Source organism: Schistocerca nitens, chromosome 8 (genome assembly GCF_023898315.1).
Source record: "Schistocerca nitens isolate TAMUIC-IGC-003100 chromosome 8, iqSchNite1.1, whole genome shotgun sequence".
Lineage (NCBI taxonomy): Eukaryota > Metazoa > Arthropoda > Insecta > Orthoptera > Acrididae > Schistocerca > Schistocerca nitens.
The window spans coordinates 528,864,135-528,887,523 of record NC_064621.1 but is presented as its reverse complement, the minus strand read 5'-3'; the positions used below and the strand labels follow the sequence as shown (position 1 = coordinate 528,887,523).

Sequence of the window (23,389 nt, the reverse complement as noted above, 5' to 3'; positions counted from 1 at the left end):
GTTATTTGCACAAATAAATACAATGGGAATACTCCACTAATATGGCGAATCTTTTGAGTACATTGACAACTTTTGTGTAGGCTAAAAACTAAGATCTATGTTACAGCCAAGGCCATACACCACAGCTACACAGTTGGCAGCTAAGGCATTAGATTTTGCATGAAGTGGCCGATGACAGGAAACAATTGCTTTCGTAATTCATTGTACACCTTTTGACCATACTTAGTGCATTTAAACGATGTTAACATAGCAAACAAGCAAGTATAATACCAATTAGTCTTAAAATCACAAATTGAATTTATATGAAATCGTAAGGGTCCAGTCACAAACAGAAGTAACCTGTATTTTTTACACCAAGGCCTAAATACTTACATAAGTTAATCCCAGCTACTAACATTTAAAACAACCAGCTCTCTTGAGGCTGAAGTAACTAATGTGTGTGGTATTACATCAGTATAAACACATACCATTAAATTTATTGGTGTTCCTCTGGACAAAAATCTTAGCTGGGTAGACCAAATTAATTCTGTATGGCCGAAAATAAGTGTACCTTGTACCTGATAAGCCAGTTGGCAAAAATAATTTCAAGTCAAACGTTGAAAGTTGCATATTGTGGAAAAATTTAGGCATTTCTTAATTATGGTATTGAACTGTGGGGCTGTGCAGCACACCTACACCAGAATAATTTTTGTTATTATAGAAAAGGGAAGTGAGGTTAATGCATGGACTGAGATCCAGAGAGTACTGTCATGGAACATTCATCCAACATAAATATCTGACAATATATTCGTCATATTTGTATAAGCTTGTAGCGACCCACAGCTGCCTACCATGTGTGTGTGAGTGTTTGTGTGTGTGTTAGTCCGCGAGTGTCAAATTTTCGCCTGTCCGTCAGAAGTTCCGTGCGCGCCGCCAGAGGCACTGGGTTTATTCGCATGAAACTCGGATCATTTATTCTTTGTTTTTGTTAATTACCCTATGTTTTTATCTCTCTCTCTCTCTCTCTAATGTGTGTTCCTTTCATATGTGTTTAGTAACGCTAGCAACCAAGAGCTCACTGACCTCGACCAGACTATTGCACATTACTAGAATCGTGAGCTTTGTATTTTGGCACCGCACGCAAAAATGAAGTTCCATCGTTTAGTTTAACGTATTCTGGTGTATGCAGAATTTCTTTTGCAGGCATGGCAGTGTGCATAGTTGCCGTTCTCCTGTAAGCCGAAAGCACATCTAGCGGACATTTTCGTGCGCAGTGTAGCTGTTTTACTAACGGTATGGCAGAGTCGCAGGACCTAATTAATTTACATTGCGGCTAAAGCGATGAATAATAGCCGTTCTCCCGTCAGGCGACAGCATATCTAGCGGCCAGTTTGGAGCGCAGTGTAGCTTTTTTATAACGGCATGGCAGAATGACAGAACCTAACTCTTTTACACTGCTGCTAAAAGTTTATTGTATTTTTTGTGAATAGTAGAAATAAATTAAACAAGTGTTGTGATTTGCATAATTATTACACTAGAAGTAAGACAGAAGACAAAATTTAAAAATAACTGACAATAGCCCTTACATTAATGGGCCGATATTATTTAACAAGCTACCACATACTTTGAAAACTTGTGAAGGAAAGTTGTTCCACAGATAATTAAAAGCTTCCTAATAACTGCTTTTAGTGAATTCTAAGCTACAGGACCCCTGTTGCAATATACAGTATACCATATTACTTATATTAATGTGAATACATATACCATTACTATATATGTAATTTGTATTACTTTATTACTCAGTCTATGTATGACGTTCGCAAAGTCATAAGCTTATGCTAAAGATGTAAATAACTAAAAAAACAAAAAAACTGAATCCTGCTTCACTGGATCTCTGGAGTACTGATGTTACGGCCAATGTAGGACTGCTTGCGAGTGACACATGTCCATGCCATACGACCAAATGAGAACGATATTTGGATGAAATATATTGAGTACTGTCATCAGGCACTATCTCCTGTTCGCAAATACTCAAAACCCGACACCTATTTTCACGAAGCAGTGCCGTTTCACCTGGTCGGAAGTGTAGCAATTATTCACATATACTGTTCCACGGATTTCGTCAGGATAATGAACCGTGAAGGTCTCTTCCGTTTATATGGTTTGTATGGAATACGCGTTCTTGTCGATTCGATTCCTTTCCAGTGATTAACATTGTTCATTCTTGAGAAGAAAAAGGATGCTTTTCGCCTTTTCCTAACTACTTAACGAAAGGAACCATTATCTGTATTCAGCCAGTGATACAAAAATCTCATTTTCGTTGATCGGGGTTACGTTAAGGCCCGTCCACACGCAACGATCTGTCTGCGCAAATGTCTGCGCACATCACATCTGCGCAGACAGATCGTTGCTTGTGGACAGAAGATTTGCACCAACCTGAGGTGTGTGCAAACCTGGAAGTTGTAGTTGGAGGTTTGAGCGAAACCTCTCAAATCTGTGGGTTCAAACCACATCTGCGCAGACAAGTTGGAGCGTGTGGACATGAGATCGCCGCAAATCTGGCGCGAAACAGCTGTTTGTTCAGTCTAGTGTTTGTATTTGTGCGCACAGGGCATTAAAATGGTTGATACTCGTCAGTGTTCTCGAAATTTTGTAAGTGAATTCATTGAAATATATAGAAACCACCCATGTTTGTGGAAGATTAAAGTAAAGAATATAGTGACCGAGACAAAAAGACAGCAGCATACAATGCTCTAATTGAAAAATTGCAGGTATTATTTCACTCAACTCTTGTTTCGATATTGCAGTTGAAAATTCCAAATCCTTGTAGCTCCTTCCTGTTGCTAGGAATCTTAATGTTACCACCAGCCGTTCATGAGGAGAAATTGCCTTTCTCTATACAAGTATTTTTTCTCATAATAAGAGGGGTTACAAGTTTTAAGAGATAATTATAAGTTTCGACACCCATCCGCAAATAATTTCGCCAGTCGTTAGGTTCGCCCTGCAACTCTCGCAGTAAATTTACGTGAGAAAACTGCTTTCGCTTTAGCAGCCACTGTCTACAACATTTTGACCGCTTTCTCTGTTTCCTGCGGTTGGTCTGAATGTTTTTTGCCACACAAGTTGCGAACACAGACCACAACAGAACTTCCTCCATTTCTATATTTCAAAATAACTGAATTAAATTTTTGACGTTTACGGGGAGTGTAGTCGCTTGCCACTGATATTTCTTTTCTACACCGACAGATGGCGGGCGGGTAGTAGATTGGGGTTTGTGTGGTGTGAACACACCACATTTGCAGCGATCTTTTGCACGTACAGACATCTGCGCCGATGTCTGCGCAGACAGATCGTTGCGTGTGGACCGGGCTTTAGGTACTGTTTTATGTTACCGAAGCCAGCTACAAAATAGTTATTATTATTACTTCTTGCAGCGTATGAAGATCTTTAATGTAGTAAAAAAACTGAGAAATGTTCACAATGTAACCATATGTAAAATTAATTTGCTTTGTGAATGTACGACTCACTGCATATCATAACCATCTATCGTGCAAATTGATCAATAGAACACATAACTAACTAATTAACCAATCTCCATGAGAACATATGAAATCTGTGACGAATACTTTTGTTTATTCAGTGGTACCACCACTCGTAGTGATTGGATGGATTTGCCAGTATTAAATGTATTTGTAAAGAGAAAGAAGGCAGGTATGATTTTGAACTTAGTACTTCAGACTTAACTAAGTTTGAATTCAGAGAAACAGACATACTGAATGCGCTTTCCAGATTTCTTGTGCGGCTGCGTCTTCGGAGCATCTTTGAGCTCGGTGACAGCGGAAACGAGAGAGAGTGCGAGACTTTATTTATTCATACATGAGCGTGAAGGCCAAGATTCTTTAGGGGAGAAGTCATTGATTAGTAGGCCGTAGTTTGGTCTAGCATGAATGTGACGTCAGCTACTATTTGGTGGAGTATGGGAATCATGTGAAGGTGCGTCATCGGCGGCCACAACTTCCAGTCAAACTTGAAAGCGTCCGTGAAGATGGTTGTTCACAGTTTACATTTTGTTTTGAAGTTGCTTACTGTTGTTTTACTAACAGCTGCACCATGCCTGCCGTTGGGAGACGGACTGGAAAGAAGGGTATGTGTGATAACTGAAGAGTATGCAGTTACTTCGTTATCGCTATCTCATTTCAATGCCTTTTCTTTCAGATTTCTTCAGAATTGAATCCACATTGCACATTGGCACAATGCAATACTTCACATTATTCTGTTGTGTATGTTAAAGCAGAAGGTCCAAATGATACATTACATTATGTGTGGGATCTTACTGCGAAGCCTTCTGTTTTACTGGCACTTACAGACAAGGATTCAAATCTCACGATTGACTGGAGGGGTTTCATTGATGGCGAAGATGGATCTTTAACGTTTTCTACGGATCCGTTGTATAGTTTTGGAATCATCATCGACAAGGTTTGAAAAATTTATTTATCTTGTCCTGTTCGCATTAGGACAGTGTACCGCCAAGCTCTCTATTTGAAATGCTGCCTGAACTTTACTTATTAGACTAGTTTAGTATATTTGGGAAAATGCGGGAGCGGGGTTTGCCGAGGCCCAGTTTTTGTGCATCAGGGAAATAAAAAATTCAATCTGCAATTGAAAATTCTTTCAGTGCATGATGAATAAATAATAACAGGAGGAAGTAACTAATTCTTCTTACGATACAGTTGTTGCACCACAATGATAGCTTTCTACTTCAGAGAGTAAAATAATGGCTTGAATTTATGAATGAAAAGTTTTTTATCTATCATAAACATATCATCTGTTCTTCTTTAATGGAGCTAACCACTTGCATTAAAATGGAATGGTATACCATATAGAAACAATAACAAGAAAGATATTTTTGAAGCATTATTACATAGGTTTTTCATTTGTATGAGATTTATGGACATCAGATTTCTTGGAATTTTTTTAAAATATAGGTGTGGGAATTCAACGATGTCAATGACACTGGTATGTTTCGTGCTGATATGAACAGTTCATACATAAAGGAATTGGACACACAGTTCTTCAATTGGAACAGAACCCAGTTTAGAGAAGAAGAAAAATCTATGGTTTTAACTGCAGAAGCCAATGGTTACAATGATTCAGTAGTGACAAAAAATGGAACATTGAGAGTAGAGGTATGTTTATTTGTAGTAACCAGTGGCAGCATTATTAAATGCTTTGTGTAAAATTTAGGGTTTCAAAATTAAATTAAATTGTAAATGGTAAATCCTATTATTGTTATGCAACATGTTCTTTTGTAGGCATTTAACCAGAATAGTAAGCAAAACACTGAATGCTATGGGTCATTGGGATTACCTGAAGCTGTAATTGCAGCATCAACAACTTACAACCAAACTGTCAATTTTCCTACTGATATAGATCATAGGCTATGCTACAGATCAGTATATCAGTGCAGCTGAGATTCTTGTTTATACTTGCTGATTCTAACCCAAAAAAACTGTCACCTGTCAGCATAATCTATACCTCGGGCTTTGCTACAGATCATACTATTGCAAGAAACTGCAACCCAAAAAGTAATATAAACGAAAAGACATTGTTTTGTTTCCTTTCTGCACATGTATGAGGTCACTCACTGGAGCGTCATTAAACCCCGGGACAAAGCTGATGTCTCTAGATTCAGCTGACCCAGCTGTTGGACAGTATTGGATAATCCGAAATGCTTGTAGCGAAGACAGCGAATGTGAATTCAAAGATATGGTGACATATTGATCTGTGGTGTAGCCTGATGTCATGAATGACAGATTTTACCCATTTTTGTTACAAAAGCTAAAACTGCAAGATAAACTCAGAAAATTTATGTTGGGTTAAGGACTAGTTTTCAAGTATTTTCCTGCTTATTAAGTACACAGACTATACATAAACTTCAGGAAATGTAAGAGTTCGCTTTGCAACTTTTACATTTTATTTGTGCTATGGTTGTGGATTGTCCCTTGTAGCAGGGCCTACTGTAACAGCATTCAGTGATTTTCTCGTTTTGTGTATTTCTTAAAATATGTGACATAAATATATAGTGGGGGGGGGGCTGCTGGATTAGTGCTAGAATTTCTGCTATTTACAGGTGTCGCATTGCATTATTTTCACTTTTAGCGGTAATTTTCATCAGTACTAATGGGACCACAGTGTGAGCATAACACACACATTTTGTGCTATACTTAACTTTGATTCAATTAAATGGAAAAGTAAAATAGAAAAACACAGTAATTCCTGTAGTTTATTTATTGAACAGGGAATAACTGAAGCGCCAGATAGGCCTACCAGTGCTGCAGCTGGTTGTTCAGTGGGTTGGCCGAAGCGTCCGATCCCACCTGTCTGCTATGACCCATGACATAAGGCTGTTGTGGTGTGTGACGCCATGATGGTGTGATTTTTAGTTTGTGAGAGTGGTGTGTTTGTAGGTGTCGTTTTGGTGTGATCGGTGGTGCTACCTGGTGATATGTTTGTAGGTAGCGTGTTACGTGGGTTATAGGGTTCATTTGCGGGGTAGCATTGCACATGTGTGATATTGGTAGTGACTGTGCTTTCAGCAGAATATTTTTCATTGAGTTAACGATTTTGGTTCTGTTATGTCGATGTTGTTGTAGTTTTTTCTGTTTGTCGTGTGTGAATTTTGGTAGATTTCTTTTTTTATGTCTTTGGTAGGTATGGATATGACTGACAAGGTCAACAGTTTTCAGTTGTCGGCGATGATGGGGGACAGTGCGCTGTCTCTAATAAAATTTCTTCAGCTCTTCGGATTTTTGGGTGAAGTCGTGAAGTGTTCAGTGTCGTGAAGAAATGAGGCTTATTAAAGTTCTAGCGTCTCGGGCCAGGGATATGGAGGATAACAGGCCAAGGGAAGTGTTCTGTCCCAGTTTTGTTGGTTTGTTGTGTTTTTTGAGGTAGAGATGATTGTGGACGTGGTTGTAGTTTTGGGTTTTGTGATTCGGTATCGGTAGTTTCTGTTGAACTATATAGGTCAAGGGAAGTGTTAGATTCTAATGTGTGGTTGTGGCTGTGGGTGCTCCGGTATTGGGAGTTGCTGTTGAGCAAGGTCAAGGGAAGTGTCCAGTTCCAGGGGATATTGTGTGTAGTGGAATTTGGGGAGTTTTGTGTTGTCAGTTTTTTGTCGTTTGGTATGGTGGTGTGTGTCCAAATTTGTTTATATTTACTTTATCCCCATCCAAAAACCTCCAGTTTCCCACACTTGTCCTGTTAGTTTCATTTCATTTTTTGTCGAACGAGTGTGTTGGTTTTTCAATGTGTTTTCGTGTTTGTGGTCATGTTTACGTAATGACGTCATAGGCGCCATATTGGAGTTGTAGCGTATGGTCGTTTCTGCTCACGAATGTGTCGGAGACAAAATGTCATACCATACACAGTATATATAGAACCCAAGATAATGTTTAGTGTGAACAATACATCTGTGAGAAAGTAGCAGTTGCAGAAGAACAGTTTCAACAAAATCTAAGTGTCAGCAGGTTAGCTTTCAGATGACAAAATAAATAAATCTATGTGTCTTGTCAAAGTATAAAATGCTGAGGTGCAAACCATAGGTGGACATACTTATGTCATACACATAAAGTGAATGTCCAAGATGTCAAAAAACCAAATACAGGAAATGACCTATATCACAACACAAGAAACTATTCAGAGTGAACAAAATTCATGTGTGAATTAACCCATATCTCATGAACTCCATAAAACAAATACCACCAAAGGACAACTATCTAACTCATGGGAATGTCTTAATGCAATTGGATACATAAAAGAAAACTACTTAGCAAGCAGCAGCAGTACACTCATATAAAAAGTATTGTGTATGCAAGCTTTCGAAGCCAGTGGCTCCCTCTTGCAGAAGGGTTGAAGGGGAAGGAAGAGGGGTGAAGGAAAAGGACTGGTGAGTTTTAGGAAAAAGTGTAAAGTTTGGAAAAGTCACCCAGAACCCTGGGTGGGGGGTCTTAGCGGGCGGGATCAGTTTCTCCTGACCTGGGGTTCTGGGTGAGTTTCCCAAAATCTACCCCTTTTCCTAAACCTCACCAGTCCTCTTCCGTCTCCCCTCTTCCTTGAGTTTAAAACCTGCTGGAAGAAGCTACTGGCTCCAAAACCTTGCGTATATAATATTTTGTTTATGGGCATTCTTCTGGTGTCACTTGGTGAGTAGTTTTTTTATCTATCCAATTACATTGTTTTCAAAAATTTTCATGTAATTGTAGTATATTATTAATATACCATGTGGTTATAATTAAAGTTTCCCTATGTAACACATTATAACATGGAAACTAATTACCATATGATGACCAAACGTGGTAGCATTAATGTCAAGGAACTGGGGAAGAGAAATAATTAATCAGTTAAATTGAAACACTTTTCATGTGTGCCGATGGTACATGATACAGTTAGATAGTGGTATCATTACTGCTACAGAAGGTGCTCAACATGGCGACCATAAATGTCCAGAAGTGTCCGAAAGAGCAGGATTGCATTCTGCACAGCAGAATGAAGCATATCAGTACATATGCTGGCTATCTCTTCATATGCTGCACTTCAGATCAGCACATGCGAATGTTCCCCTGGTAAACCCTGTCCTTCAGGTGGCCCCACAACCAGAAATCAAAGGAGTGCCTGCCAAGCATTTGGAAATAACTTATGAGCGACGTGCAGTGGGGCCCCACCTTCCACGAAAACCGTCAAGTTCAATGTGTCTCCTGTAGATCCAGTATAACATGCTGGTGAAGCATATCGCAGTAATGCTGGCCAGTCACACTGTCCATCTTTGGTCCTAGAGCGCCAACCTGTTCAAAACTGAATGGGCAAATGGTGAACGCAGTTGTGTAGCCACACTACACAGTGACACATTCACTGTAAAGAGGAACTTCATGTATAATGACTGGAGGTAAGGTCTCCACACTTGCCAGTTGTGTGTGTCCACCTCACCGTCAGAGAAAATTGAGTTTCGTCTGTCTATAGTATGGTCCAGGGCCAGCCTTGAACAACTTCAATCATTGCGAGAAAGTGGAGAGCAAAGTCAGCATGTCACTGTGTGTCCTGTGGTGCAACTGCTGTACGATATGGATCTTGTACGGGTACCATTTGAGGATGGTTTGAAGCACCTCCATACAATGGACCATGGAATGTTCAACTGTCATGACACAGCACGCGCACTGCCTGACAATCAGGAATTGTGCACAGCATTGTGTACTACAGCAACAGCGATTTCATTAACCATCTGTGGTCCAACTGGTTGTCGTCCTCTTTCCGGAGCAAAGCCCAGTTCTCCAGTTCATTTGAACTTTATCATACTCCACACAGCAGGTGGAGCAAGAGGACCCTTCCATAATCCTTCCAGCTGGCTATATTCTCGAAGTGCAGCTGCAGCATTACTGTTGTACTGATAATAGAGCTACACCAATAACACCCTGGCTCCTTTTTTCTGTGCTCATGAAGACATGTCAAAGTGCACTGCAGGTGTGAGAGACTATGGATAACAATGACTTGTCACGGCACCTAGTGGCTATAGTTGGAACTGGAGGTTGGTGCTGTGACACATAGAAATCATGCACTGCATACTCTGGACATTAATGCTACCCGGTTTGGTACTCATGCAGTAATTAGTTTCTGTTTTGTAATGTGTTAAATAGGGAAAGTTCAATTTACACGCCCCCCCCCCCTCCCCCGTACATCCACATAACATACAGTATCTGTAGACCCTGTGATACATGATCAGTAATATCAGAGGTGAATACATCATATGTATCCAGTGTTGCACCAAAGAACTAGATACTAATGGAAAATCCTGCATGATGGGGAAATTGATCCTGAGATGCTCAGCCAGCAGGTAATACTACTGAAGGACCTTCATCGTTGTTACTGCATCGTCATACATTGCACGTACCATGGCGTATTAGTTAATTGCTTTGTCAGAACAAATACAAACAAAAATTAAATGTCCAGTCACCTACGGTGTGCTGAACTAACAATTCGAAAGCCAGAAACAAATCTGTAGCCCATAACCACTGACAGTACAGTAAATTGCTAAGGAAGCTCCAAACACACAATCCCAATATGAAGTCTATAAATAACATAGTGGAGATACTGTGTTGCAGATAGGTATAACAGACTGCCAATGGTGTTAGCCAAACAGACCTTCATCCGAATAGAAACACACGCACACACACGACCAGTCTCTGGCTGCCAAGGCCAGAATAATGTCATCATTTCATCCTGGATTTTCCATTGTTTTTTTTTTTAAAAAAATCTTTATTCCATTAAATTATTTCTTACATTTTAACCCACCACCTAATTCATTAGTGGGTCTTAAATCTACATTGCAATTTTCATTGAATATTAGCAGCATTTTTTAATTCTATTCTAGTGTTAATGAACTTACTTGCTACAGGAAATAAGAGTTAGTTTCTTGTTGGGTAAGATCTAATTCTACACTTTGCTAACTAATCTAGGGGCTACTTCCTGCAGCGTTACAGGCGTGCCAGATGTTTGTATAAACCTACTGTGTGGCCGTGCCCACTGAGCTAATCCCAGTGAGCATGCCCCTGGCACTGGGCTGGCCTTTTGAAGATCGCTGCAGGTTCTATTGAGATTTCCTATCTGCTATCTACTTAAGGTTAACTATTACTAAGTCGTAATCGGTGCGCAATTGTCAATTTCGGGTGTTGGCGCTCCCTCCCCCTGTTCCAGAGCGTGGCGGATTCCTACTAATATATGCTTGACAGACAAACCTTAAAAGGTTATCAGCACTATAGTAGCCTAACCCACAGCACACTGGTTTGTGGGAATGGCCGCTGGGAGATCTTGAGTTTTGCAGAATTGATGTGTAAGGTAGTGATTGCAGTGTGTAGCAATGATTGTGGTATACATAATGTGGTATGGTGTCAAGTAATCGGCTATAAGTGGAGTTGACCATAATAGTGTTTTTTTCGAACTTTTTTGTGTGGGTTACGCGATTATTGTTTTGGCACACTTGGCGGTAATACGTGAAAAATATTGGGATAGGGCAATTGCTTTAGATGCTGTAGTCAAACATTGGACAAGATACACATTAGGCGTTAATGATCATCATCATTTACAGGGGTGGTGTCACCACACAGCTGTGCAGATGTTCAAATGGTTCAAATGGCTCTGAGCACTATGTGACTTAAATTCTGAGGTCAGCAGTCGCCTACAACTTAGAACTAATTAAACCTAACTAACCTAAGGACATCACACACATCCATGCCCGAGGCAGGATTCGAACGTGCGACCGTAGCGGTCGCTCGGCTCCAGACTGTAGCGCCTAGAACCGCACGGCCACTCCGGCCGGCCTGTGCAGATGTTTTCAAGTTATGGTAATAACCATGGTACACTGGGGTATGAACTGCAGCTAGGTCATTAAATCGTTCTTCTTCAATGCACTAATAGTGTGTCCATTGGGGTATAGTAAGTCAAGAGTCTCAATTACTTTTGACCCTCATTTAGCAAAACTGACGTCGGCAAACAGGACATCTGGCTCATTGGAATACTTACAAAACATGGTATGGGGAGAGGATGCTTTACACTGAAGCCACTGAATATGGAACCATTGCACCCTGGTATTTTGTGTCGACACTTTATGATTATACGTTTCTAAATGTACTGTGGACATGAAATCATTCCTTGTCATCAGTATAGTGGTGAACGGTTGTTGTTTACATGTAGTGATGATGATTCATGCAGTCAGAGGGTGTGTATATGTTAGGTTGAAATTTCCTGTTCTTCACGATGATACCGAAGTCCTGATCACGTGCTAGATATGAATGCCCACTGACTATGAATTTATGGGCGATTACTACCAGTGTGAAGTCTGCATACAGAACCATGAATTGACACAGTAAGGCCATTTTTTGATTCAGGTTTTGCTTGCCACATTGATCACAGTACATAATCAGTCACTTTGTTTGGACCTTATGTTTAATGTAATGCATGACACACGATCCAATTTCTTGCAGTCCTTGGAATGCTTCTCCCTCACTACATACATACATACATGGTAGCTCTCTTGGTACATATGTCGCGTATTCTGAGGCAGCATGTCCCATCCGCGGGCTCTCAGCCTTTCGTTGATGTAAGTCTTTCATGTTCCCATTTACCCCTTCTCTTCTGTGGGGTTGGCTGCAGCATTTTTGATGTTATAGAGGTCACATTTATGGCAGGAATCACTTACAGGGGGATGAAATGACAGATTAAATCTTGTATTAAATATCTGACCAAACATGTAGTAAGAGACCTGATCATCATGTCCAGCTTTATATAAATGGTATAACTGCCCCATGCTCAGGTCTGGTGACAAATACTTCTGATCCACTGTTTCATTCATTCATGCACAATGACTCAGATATGTTGGAAACTGTTCTATGAAGTTCTCCAGTGCAACCATCTTTGATAATGGTGTTTTGTTTTAAGCAGGGCATGTGCCTTGCTTATCGATGGGTGGCATCCGGTGCTGCATTTTGTGCGAAAGAACCCTTGTAATCCTACCATCTGATATCCGCAAAATGTTCTCAAAGAACTTTTTACACGCCTTCGTGTTCACTTCCTCTACATTCTAGAAATGGTATAGGCGTGTTGTTACTCATCATGGCTCTGTAGTACCAAAGGAATATGCACGGGCTGTAGGGACTAACTTCTCCATAGCAAAAATGTATGACAACTAAAAGTCGAAACTACCTAATGCATAGAACGAATCAAATATATGTTTCTGGTGTTCAGGTGAAAAATGTCGACCACATGCCTTCTGACACGCACATGCTCAGAGGGTGGGACATTTCTTTGGTACTAAATTTCCCTTCACATTAATGTATTCTTCCCCTTTCAATCGCTTTTCTTTTCGAATGTTCCATGCTCACGGGTGTGCATTCCAGACTCGTTTTATTCCTCATTGCAGTGCAATTATGGTACCAGTACTAAGATTCCCCTCCGATACATCCATGGTTGACGTAGTGGGGGTGGTATCCTTTGATGTACTGGGTAGACTGGGCTCTGCTAACATGACAAGTAACTTGTCCACTGTACCACTTGCACGCTGGTTGAATTGGCCAGGTGCACATTCCACGTCTGAGGCATTGGTAGTAGTGTCCGATCCAAATAGGTCTGAAATTTACTCTCTCTCACACACACACACACACACACACACACACACACACGCACGCACGCACGACTGTTGAGCAGTGTCGACCACAATACTGTGAGTCCATACTGCAGCTGTGTCCTCGGCTGTAAATCGTGCTGTATGACGTATGGAATGCCGTCCACCGGCCTACTCACTATGCTTACATGGCCTTGCATAGGCCACTATTGCGCTCCGTTTCGTACAGCACTACACAGTGCATAAACATCATCTGATGCTACCACTTTGTCCATGATGTCCGAACACATGTTCAGTGATAGGACATAATGGTAGGGTGTAAAGTGATGTTCTGTGTGAATATTTCATTTTTTCCAAAAATGTGGGTTAGGCCACTATTGCGCTGATAGCCTCAAATAACACTGAACACTTAAAACAAATTTAAAGTACTAACATCCAGCAATAGAGAGCACGACAACATACTGCAAAACATGTTCTTCAAACATGATCCATTTCTAATATGTTGACAACCATGATGTCACATAACACATACTTACTTAGAATCAAAGCCAACAACTGTTACTGCACATTTCAGTTGATCCCTGAAGATTGCAGAATTGGAGTAGTCTTTCTGTGTATTGCCATGCCTTAATGTTACATGATTTAAATGGTGTTGTCTGTAGCAGAAAGGATAAAAGTTTGCAGTTGTTGAAGATGGTAATTACAATATTTATGTAAAGGCTTGGTGTCACTTAGTATTTGTACACACATCAGGAAAAGTAAATGAAATGTTAAGATGCTACTGTTCTCCTTTTACCAGTGACAAATATCATTTCCTTGTTCTTACTTAATAGAGATTGTGGTGACACTTGTTTGTACTTCGGTTTTAGGGGTGGAGAGCAACACTGTCGAAGAACTTAGCTACTATGAGAGTAATGATGAGTTATGTACTTGTATGAACTAGTATTTTTGTTCAAAAGTATCCTTATGTAAGTCATTCAAATAAATCCCAAAAGAGCTCAATTTCTTTGTGTATTGAGAAACTCAAGTTTTTAATGGAAAATTCAGAAAGTTTTTGGTGGTAGTTGTGTGCAGTAAGTTCTTGAATTATTATCTGATATCTGCGTGGATAAGTGCATTCTACTTGTGATAAACAGTCAGCTCTGCATACCAGAATCATATGAAAAATATACTTTTGCACTAGAAATCATTGTAACTAAAAAAGCTTGACCTTCTGTAACATTCAAAGGACAAAAAAGTAATTTTTGCAGCATTTGTTAGGAAGGCAGAACCTTGGGCTTCACATTGTATTGTACATTATAAATAAAGTAGAAATGTGATTGCAGATGATTTTAACTCAAAAATTGATAGATTTTTCTGTTCCTTGTTGTTTTTATGTGGTTGTAAGATATGTAAATTCCAATGAAATGAATGTAAATGACTTTACAGTAATTATGAATTATTTGTTCTTACTCTAGGTAGAAGTATTTGGCTTCAATGACCACAGTGAGAATTTACCTCACCTTTTACACACTTCAAACACCACTCAGGTGGATATGGTATTTGACAGACTAACCACTGATCCATCTTTTAACAATTCTCGATTTGCTGTAGAGTTTGTCATTGTCAGTCAAGATCAGCGTAATGGCACTATGATTGTCGATGTCAGAAAGAGCCTAGATGATGAACACACACCAGGTGTTTTCACCGTAAGTAAAGGTTTCATCTTTTAATATTTGTTGTAATTTACAGATTAACACTCAGTTTTGAATATCCTGCAATTCATAAATAGCTTTCATTTTGGCTATCAGTTTTCATCAGGTCAGTATTGCCAGAGCATGTCCATAAATAACCAGGTATTTTTTTTTTTTTATATTCCTTAGTTCAAGGTGAATTAACTGTAAAATGCCCCAGTCTCATCATTACTTAAAAGCTTTGAATGATTCTGTTTCTCTTGCTTTACTGTTCCTACTAAGCAGGCATACAGGAGCTAGAATAATAAGTTTCTTTAGTATTTTTTCCGTATTAATGCACCTTTCCTGTGAGTTATTAGAGCTCACAATAAAAAAAAAAGACAAGCAATCCACCTGGGAACTGCAGAAGGTACATTAGCTTATTTGTTTTAGTTGTAAATATTTGTCATGTATTGTTTTTCTGACTTGTTCTACATCCTAGAGGACCTCCTCACTATAGATCAATTGGAATGAAAGTAAATGTAATCTTATGTAATCTGAAAACTACCTTCAGATTTACCAATTTTTTTCTTTTATCTGTAATTCATTAGTGATTCAATTGGGCCATATAAATAATAATATTATGCTTCTGGGTGTAAGGATGAGAATACAGATCAGATACTCAATAAAATATTTCAAAGAATTAAGATCAAACAATATTTTCTCACACATTGTCTGGTGTGTGAACAATGCCATTGGTGGCTGAGATTGTGCGTTTGCAAAGTATTTTTACATTACCATGTGAAATATCGGACTCTTTGCAGTAAAATTGCCATGAAGATTGACTTATTGTTCTTTTAATAATTTTCCATCAGATTGCAAACACATCTCTGCCATGTCGCAGCCGCTTACATCATCGTTAAAGCTACTAAAATGAAAAAAAGATTACAGAAACATATATTCAAGAACTCACATATGCACATAAATTATACACACACATAAATAATAATTGTTGCATGGCAGTATATTAATATAAATGAGTATGCCAATGTGCCTCTTCAAAGCTGCCTATGTTCAGTATGTAATGAAATGTCTGGAGTTGTGGAGCAACGACAAAATGAATCTGTACAGGAACAGATTATCTCAAGTCTAAGTAGTGCAAGAGGAGTCAGAGTTGAAGTACAATATTAAAACACATGTGCTGTTTTTTCACCGCAGCTACATATTGTTTATTGTTAGCGCTTCTTTGACAGCGCGAAAAAATTAGATTATCGCTTTCATGTGCAGATGAGCCCTTAAAGCCAGTCTTTCTTAAAAAATCACTTTTTAAATGTGTGTCTATTCTTGCTCCCCCCAACCGACACACGCACGCACGCACGCGCGCGCAAAAGTTCATTTGCTCACATATTGTGTTATGTAAATGTCATCATGAAAGAGTGTCTTCAGCTACCTGAACTGAGGAAGTTACACATTCACAGGCAGAAGCAATCACTGTTGCCTACTTCTGTGGAGTACACCAAGGAGAGATTCCAACTAGTGCTAATCTACTCTCACTGTAATTATGGTAATTACTTCTAAATTAAGTTGTATACATATTTTAGGGAGAAAGAGGTTAATTTGAAAGAAGGCGCTACTCGTTCACCTATATTACTCATCTGCTGGTTTTCTAAAACTTCAAACAAAGCAATAACTGTAATTTGCAAACACCACTATCAGCTGTTTTGTATATACTGTCAAAGAAAGGATAATCTAATACAAATATTATTAGAGTTGCACAGAATTTATTTTCAGGAGTCCAGGTGTTCTGATAAATTTCAGGAATGGCTAATGGAAATATTCTTTTGCTTTGTTTTTAAATAATTGAGGATTTTTAATGTTCTGCCTGATGTCCACTGGCGATCTGTTATATGCCATAACCCTAGCCCTAGAATGGGATACATAATTGGTTACTTTACAAATGAGTTTCTGTGATAAATGTGTGCTCTTAAGAATGTAAGCAAGAAAATGCGTAGGAAAGGTTTGAAATCATGCTTAAAGTTTGTTGGAAGTCCCTAAGTGCTGTTATTATCAAACAGTAGGTGAGTATATTCTTTGTAATTTGCACTCCATTTTAAGCAAAAGCTAGTTTTTCATGCATCCAAATGTTTGATATATCTCCTGAACTGGCGTCATACAGTGACATATTTTTGCTGACATATTCAGTATGGAAACTATCTGCAAACTGTGCGCATTGTGAATAGTTCATTGTAAAGAAGTAATAAATTAAAATATCATGCCTAATGCTGAAGTTTGACTGCATGAACAGCGAAAATACAGTAAGTGACAAATTTTCTTTCTTTTCATCATTTGTGTGTGTGTGTGTGTGTGTGTGTGTGTGTGTGTGTGTGTGTTTGGGGGGGGGGGGAGAGTGGTGCCAGCAAGATGGTTTTATAAAGGTTTGAAATTATGTGCATATTTTGTTGGAAGCCGATAAGCACTCTTTCTGAAATACCGGATGAATGGAGTATGAGAACTTGCTTGCCGTCAGTTAAGCTGCCTCCAGAAAGTTTGCAATAGTAATACTTGCCTTTTTGTATTAACCATTAAACATATTATACCTCTTAATGAGCATAATGTGACAGTACATTAAATATTTAATTTCAGTCAATAACCTTGCGAAATAATGAAAATCAATTTTTGTTGTCTCAGTGCTGCTTCTGGTACCGGATTCCAGGACAGCATTTTAATAATATAGATACGTATTGATATGTAAGTGTTAGTCCTGGAAGAGGCCTCTGCAGATTTTTCAGTTACCAAATTGACTCAGTATTCTTATTGCATGCTTCTGTAGAAAAACCACTTTCTTCACCTTAGCTGCAATGCGGATGTATATGTAGAATGCCGCAGGAGAATACACCATAGGACAGTACTGAATGAAAGTATGCTAACAACCTAGTCTGCAGGCCAACACAGTGAGAGAGATTTCAGAGTGCAAAGCAAATGGAACTAAGTTTTGTTGTTAACTTGACCACATACTGGCCAGTGTACACTCGTGATTTCTACCTCTGGTCCTGTAAGTCTCTTTGTTTATTTGGAATTGCATAGTACAAGTTTTTGTAATATTAAGCTTAAAATTGTCAGCTGTGAATAAGTTGTAAGCCTGTCTCACTATTCTCCCTGATGTGTCTGGTAAAGACATGTTTGGGCTCTTTGTCAGTATACTTACAAACAGCAAACATTACAATTTTTGAAGAGTCCTCCATTGTTAGTAAATCGTTCACGTGGTCCAAGACAAGGCCTGGGGAAAGCACCAAACTTCGAATTTAATTTTTTTTTTTTTTGCCACACTGAGTTTAATCTTATTCCTGCCCCATCATTCGCTAATGTGACCCGTTTTCCATCATTCATGCTGATCTTAAAGAAGTAATGTAAACTCAGTTCTACTACTCTGAATAGCCTGTATTCTCCACAGCACTCACAATTTGCATTTATTAACTTTTATAAATTAGGCATGAATCTGATATTTACAGGTCTTGTTACCTCCAGGCAGTTCCACATACATAAAAAACTCACATTAAGAAGTTGGTAGTTGACTGCTGAAGAGCAGCAGCTACTTTTTTGCACCACTGATGAACATAATGTGTGTGCACAGTCTCGCAGTTGTCATTGTTCTGCATTTAAATTTTCTTATATTTAGGAGAAATAGGGGTCGGGAGCTTTGTCCGAAATCCTGGTGGTCCTGTTACATGTTTTACAGGGCTGTGCAACAACACTTGCTATGAGATGTGACAAGAATGGAAAGGGGTATGCAATAGTGGATTGTAAGTTGTCAACAAAATAGTAGAAGACAAGCAGCATGCTTCATTGCAGAAAGTTTGTCATTGTGTCAAATTTGATACAAATGTAACCATAAATTGCACATTGTGTTGAAAGGAACAGTGGTAGTAACCCTGAAAAAAGGTATTTGCAATAATTATTAAAATTTAGTTACATGGTATACAGCCAAAATTACATTGTAAATTAGAGATGAATATATCCTCTGATCACTGATGGTCTTCTGAATCACTGCCTCAATAGTTCAGCAGGTAGTCTGCTTGTATTACGAGGGCTGTTCAGAAAGTAACCTCCGGTTGATTTAAAAAAATACACCAAGTTAAATAAAAATATTTTAATATATACATCTTACAACTACATCTTTGCACTATTTTTCTACTTAGTCTCCATAGCGATTGAGGCACTTATCATATCTCTTCACAAGCTTTGAAATTCCTTCTGCATAAAAATCACCCGCTTGTGCCTGGAGCCAGCCTGTGACCGCATCTTTGAGCTCTTCGTCGTCATCAAACCGCTCAAGAGAGTCTTAGAAATCTGTGGAAAACCAGTAGACAACTCAGACATTGAGAAACGTCAATTTTCACGAACTTTTGCATCAACTGTCTGAACGAGTTCGTCAGTCACCAATGATGGTCTACCACTCCTCTCTTCATCATGAATGTTTTCTCGTCCACTTTAAATAAACGTACCCATTCACGGACAACTCCTTCACTCATAACTCTTGGTCCGTACACGGCACAAAGCTCACGATGAATAGCTGCTGCAGAATATCCTTTAGCTGTAAAAAACCTTATGGCAGCACGCACTTCACATTTGGCGGGGTTTTCTATTGCAGCACACATTTCAAACTGCCACAAAAACTAAACTAGCGCAGGTACGACGTTCACTCGACCACGGCTTGATGCCAACTGACCTGTTGAGTGCGTGAACGCACAGATGGCGTCGCTACTCCCCCCACAACCCGCACTGTGACCAATCGGAGGTTACTTTCTGAACCGCCCTCGTACATTCATTAGCACTGCCAAATCACAGCCAGACTGTAGCCTTCCAACCAAACCTTGAGCTTGAAGTACACACCGGTAACTGTCACAGTACTATTTATTTGGAAAAAATAGTAGGAAGAAGTTGCGCAGGTATAACAACTTTTCATGGCCCAAAGTAACCATGAACAGTCAGCATAGATTGTTGGATATTCATGTTTGCACTACAAATAGACTCCCTTTTCTCACCTGTCATTGGTCATCTAAAAGTATTCAATTAGTTACACAAAACTGGAATATTGTCAACCAACATAATAGAGAAAGTGTCCTGGCTACCACTGCCCCTATTTCAAACCCTAGTTGCAGTGGGGTTCAAATCACACTGGTCATACTCTTTTTGGTATCAGTGTTTTATGGAAACCACTTCAGGTGAATGCTAGAATGCTTCATTTAAAGAAGCCATGTCCAGTTTCCTTCCCAATCTTTGTTTAATCCAGGATTACTCTCAATACATAATAACCTCAGTGTTCAGCCCAAAACTGCCTACCTTTTGATGTAAAAGATTTTTTAGTGGTTACTCTTGCAAAGGCAATAGCCTCAACCAGCGACATTAAAAAAAATTCATATTAAATCATTTTTTAAACATTATGTGCTGTAGGTGTAATTGATAACAGTAACATTCTTTTCCTGAATAGAGCAAATACATTGTCTGAAAATTACACTGAAGAGCCACAACACACACCTAATATCACACACATGCCTAATATCGTGTAGGGCCCCTGCAAGCACCCAGAGTGCTGCGACACGACGTGTTATGGACTCGATTAATGGCTGAAGTAGCACTGGAGGGAATTGGCACCATGAATCCTGCAAGGCTTTCCATAAATAGAGGGTGAGGGGGTGGAGATCTCTACAGAACAGCACGTTACATGGCATCCCAGATATGCTCAGTATTGTTCATGTCTGGGAGTTTGGTGGCCAGCGGAAGTGTTTAAACTCTGAAGAGTGTTCCTGGAGCCACTCTGCAGTAATTCTGGACGTATGGGGTGTCACATTGTCCTGGAACTACCCATGTCCATTGGAATGCACAATGGACATGAATGGCTGCAGGTGATCAGACATGATGTTGCCATACATGTCACCTGTCACAGTCGTATCTAGACATATCAGGGGTCCCATATCACTCAAACAGCACATGCCCCACACCATTACAGAGCCTCCACCAGTTTGAACAGTTCTCTGATGACGTGCAGGGTCCATGGATTCATGAGGTTGTCTCCATTCCCATACTCATCCATTCGATCAATACAATTTGAAACTAGACTCTTCTGACCAAGTGACATGTTTCCAGTCGTAAACAGTCTAATGTCGATGTTGATAGGCCCAGGTGAGGCTAAAGATTTGTTATACAGTCATCAAGGGTACAGGACTGGGCCTTTGGTTCTGGAAACCCATATTGAACATGTTTCATTTAATGTTCACACACTGAATTGAAATCTGCAGCAATTTCCAGAAGGGTTGCACTTCTGTCATGTTGAACGATTCTCTTCAGTCGCTGTTGGTCCCGTTGCAGTATCTTTTCCTAGCAATAGTGATGTCGGAGATTTGATTTTTACTGTATTCCTGATACTCGTGGTACACTGGTGAAATGTCGTACGGAAAAACCCTGATTTAATCACTGCCTAGGAGATGCTGTGTCCCACCGCTTGTGCGCAGACCGTAATACACATTGAAACTCACTTATCTCTTGATAACCTGCCATTGTAACAGCAGTAACCGAGCTAACTGCACCACACACTTGATGTCTTATGTAGGCATTGGCAAGTGCCGCATTGTATTCTGTCTGTTTACATATATCTGTATTTGAATATGCATACCTACACCAGTTTCTTTGGCACTTCAGTGTGGTAAGTTCTTCAGCTTACAGTTTTAGATCATCCAGCAACAGCAAGCACATAATGTTTGGAAACTGGGTTAATACCCTCTCTCTTGAGCCAATGGAATGGCAGCAAAGGTCTTGAAGGATGTCTAAATTATGCTGGAACATAAAGTGCTATTGTATGTAGTTCCATGATTATTCCAGTGTTCTACAGATTAGGATCTTTACAAGCCACATAAGTTGGTAAGATATGGGCTTGTTAGTGACTAACACAAGGAACAGTTTATAGTAAGGTACAAAGAAGGAACAAATCCGCTGTCTGGTTACACTCACATCACTGAACTGGCCTCTGCCAAAAATTTTAATTTACTTTAAATTTCTGAATGGTCAGCATGGCAAGCAGATAATCCTTTTAAAGAAAGGGATTCTTAACAGAACTCGGCTCAAAAAAGAGGGAAAAAATCTTAACCTTAAGTAAGTGAAAAGTAATAAATTTTTACTACAGCAATTAAGTCTTACAGATTTACCAAATAAAGAATATGTTGGATGGACAGGGAAAAAATAAGTGTGAAAGAAAGTAGTTGATATTAGGCAATTTTCATATATTTCAAGTAAATTTTAAAATCAAATATCTAGAAATTATTGTAGATTTGTCCACATTATATTCACTTTTCCTGTCTTTTTCTTGCAAGTGCTAATGATACCCTTCCAGTACATATGTGTTATACAAGAGAACACAGTTTCATTGATGAATGCAGTACCACCTTAGGAAAGCTATTTAGAATTAGAATAAAATGAAAGTATGGCAAAGAAAATCCAGTTACTGCTTTCATGCTATGATGCTGTAATGAATGCCCACATAAAGAAACATTGTTTCTTAGGGAAAAAATTTAACTGTGATGAGGATAGAACAGTTGATTTTTGTAAATAGATTTCAACTGTTTGAACACTAAAGATCCCATGTGCTGCAAAAATTACTGACTAAATTTGGTAAAACTTGTTGCACATTTATATACTGCCAAGTCTCAGGTGGAATATTACACACATCAACAACAGTTCTGCATCAAACTAATAAGTCGTGTGTGTGTTGCTATGGTGACTCCCTCCAGTGTTTTGTACTGATTGGAAGGTTACCTCTGACATTTGTAAACATATACACAGTTACCATGAGCATTACCTATGATGCAATACTGTACTCAGATGGATTGCAGCATTTCAGTTGAAAGTAAAGCATCAGTGGAGACATATTAGAGACATCTACGGAACAGTAGTAAACAGCCATCATGCCACAAAGGACAGTGGCAACCAGTGACCGGGCCTGCATCATCATGTTAAGTGCAGAAGGATTTTCAACCAGCAAAGTTGCTTGGCATGTACAGCGGATTGAAGTTATGTGGCACAGATGTGGAATTGGTTCCAGCTGATGGGTAGTGTTGAGGACCACACAGGCTGTCAATTTGAGAGGTGCTCAGGATGAGCGATATCTAAGACTATGGAGTCAAAACATTGACCTCACTGGTCCAGAACTGAATTTGATGTTTGAAGCGGCATCAGTACATCATGTATCACATAATGCATATCTGTTGATATGCAGAAAGGGAAGGCAGAATACTTTCAGTGTAAGGATGTCAAATTGTCTTTATCAGTAAATTGTCAAAGTATTCATAACAAAGTTCCCAGCTTCACTTCTCTCCAGGAAAGTTCTCACACTCATATTGTTCTTGGGACCGAGAGCTGGGTGAAACCCCAAGTAGAAAGCTCTGAAGTATTTGATGCTGTAGGAGGGGGAGCATTCATTGCATTTGACAAATATTGTCTTCACTGTGGTCAAAGTTGTGTGAGACAGTGGAGTTATTTGGTCACGTGTAACAGATCTAGGTAAACTAAGTTAATTAGTGAATATTTTTACCAGCCAGCT

General features: G+C 39.3%; 1 protein-coding gene across 3 annotated transcripts in view; it reads left to right on the top strand.

The window, feature by feature from the left end:
• The first annotated feature begins 3,334 nt into the window (after window positions 1-3,334).
• LOC126198671 (glycosylated lysosomal membrane protein-like) overlaps window positions 3,335-23,389 on the top strand; it is a 65,359-nt gene continuing 45,304 nt past the window's right edge. Inside the window, exons 1-5 of one of the 3 annotated variants that reach the window (XM_049935162.1) lie at window positions 3,335-3,354; window positions 3,769-4,123; window positions 4,195-4,455; window positions 4,965-5,165; window positions 14,605-14,835. In XM_049935162.1, the coding sequence (XP_049791119.1) occupies window positions 4,025-4,123; window positions 4,195-4,455; window positions 4,965-5,165; window positions 14,605-14,835 (792 nt within the window). In that variant the 5' untranslated portion in view covers window positions 3,335-3,354; window positions 3,769-4,024. Of the gene's footprint in view, window positions 3,355-3,443; window positions 3,462-3,522; window positions 3,691-3,768; window positions 4,124-4,194; window positions 4,456-4,964; window positions 5,166-14,604; window positions 14,836-23,389 lie in introns of those variants that run through there. The other 2 variants (XM_049935161.1, XM_049935160.1) reach the window with 2 other exon arrangements.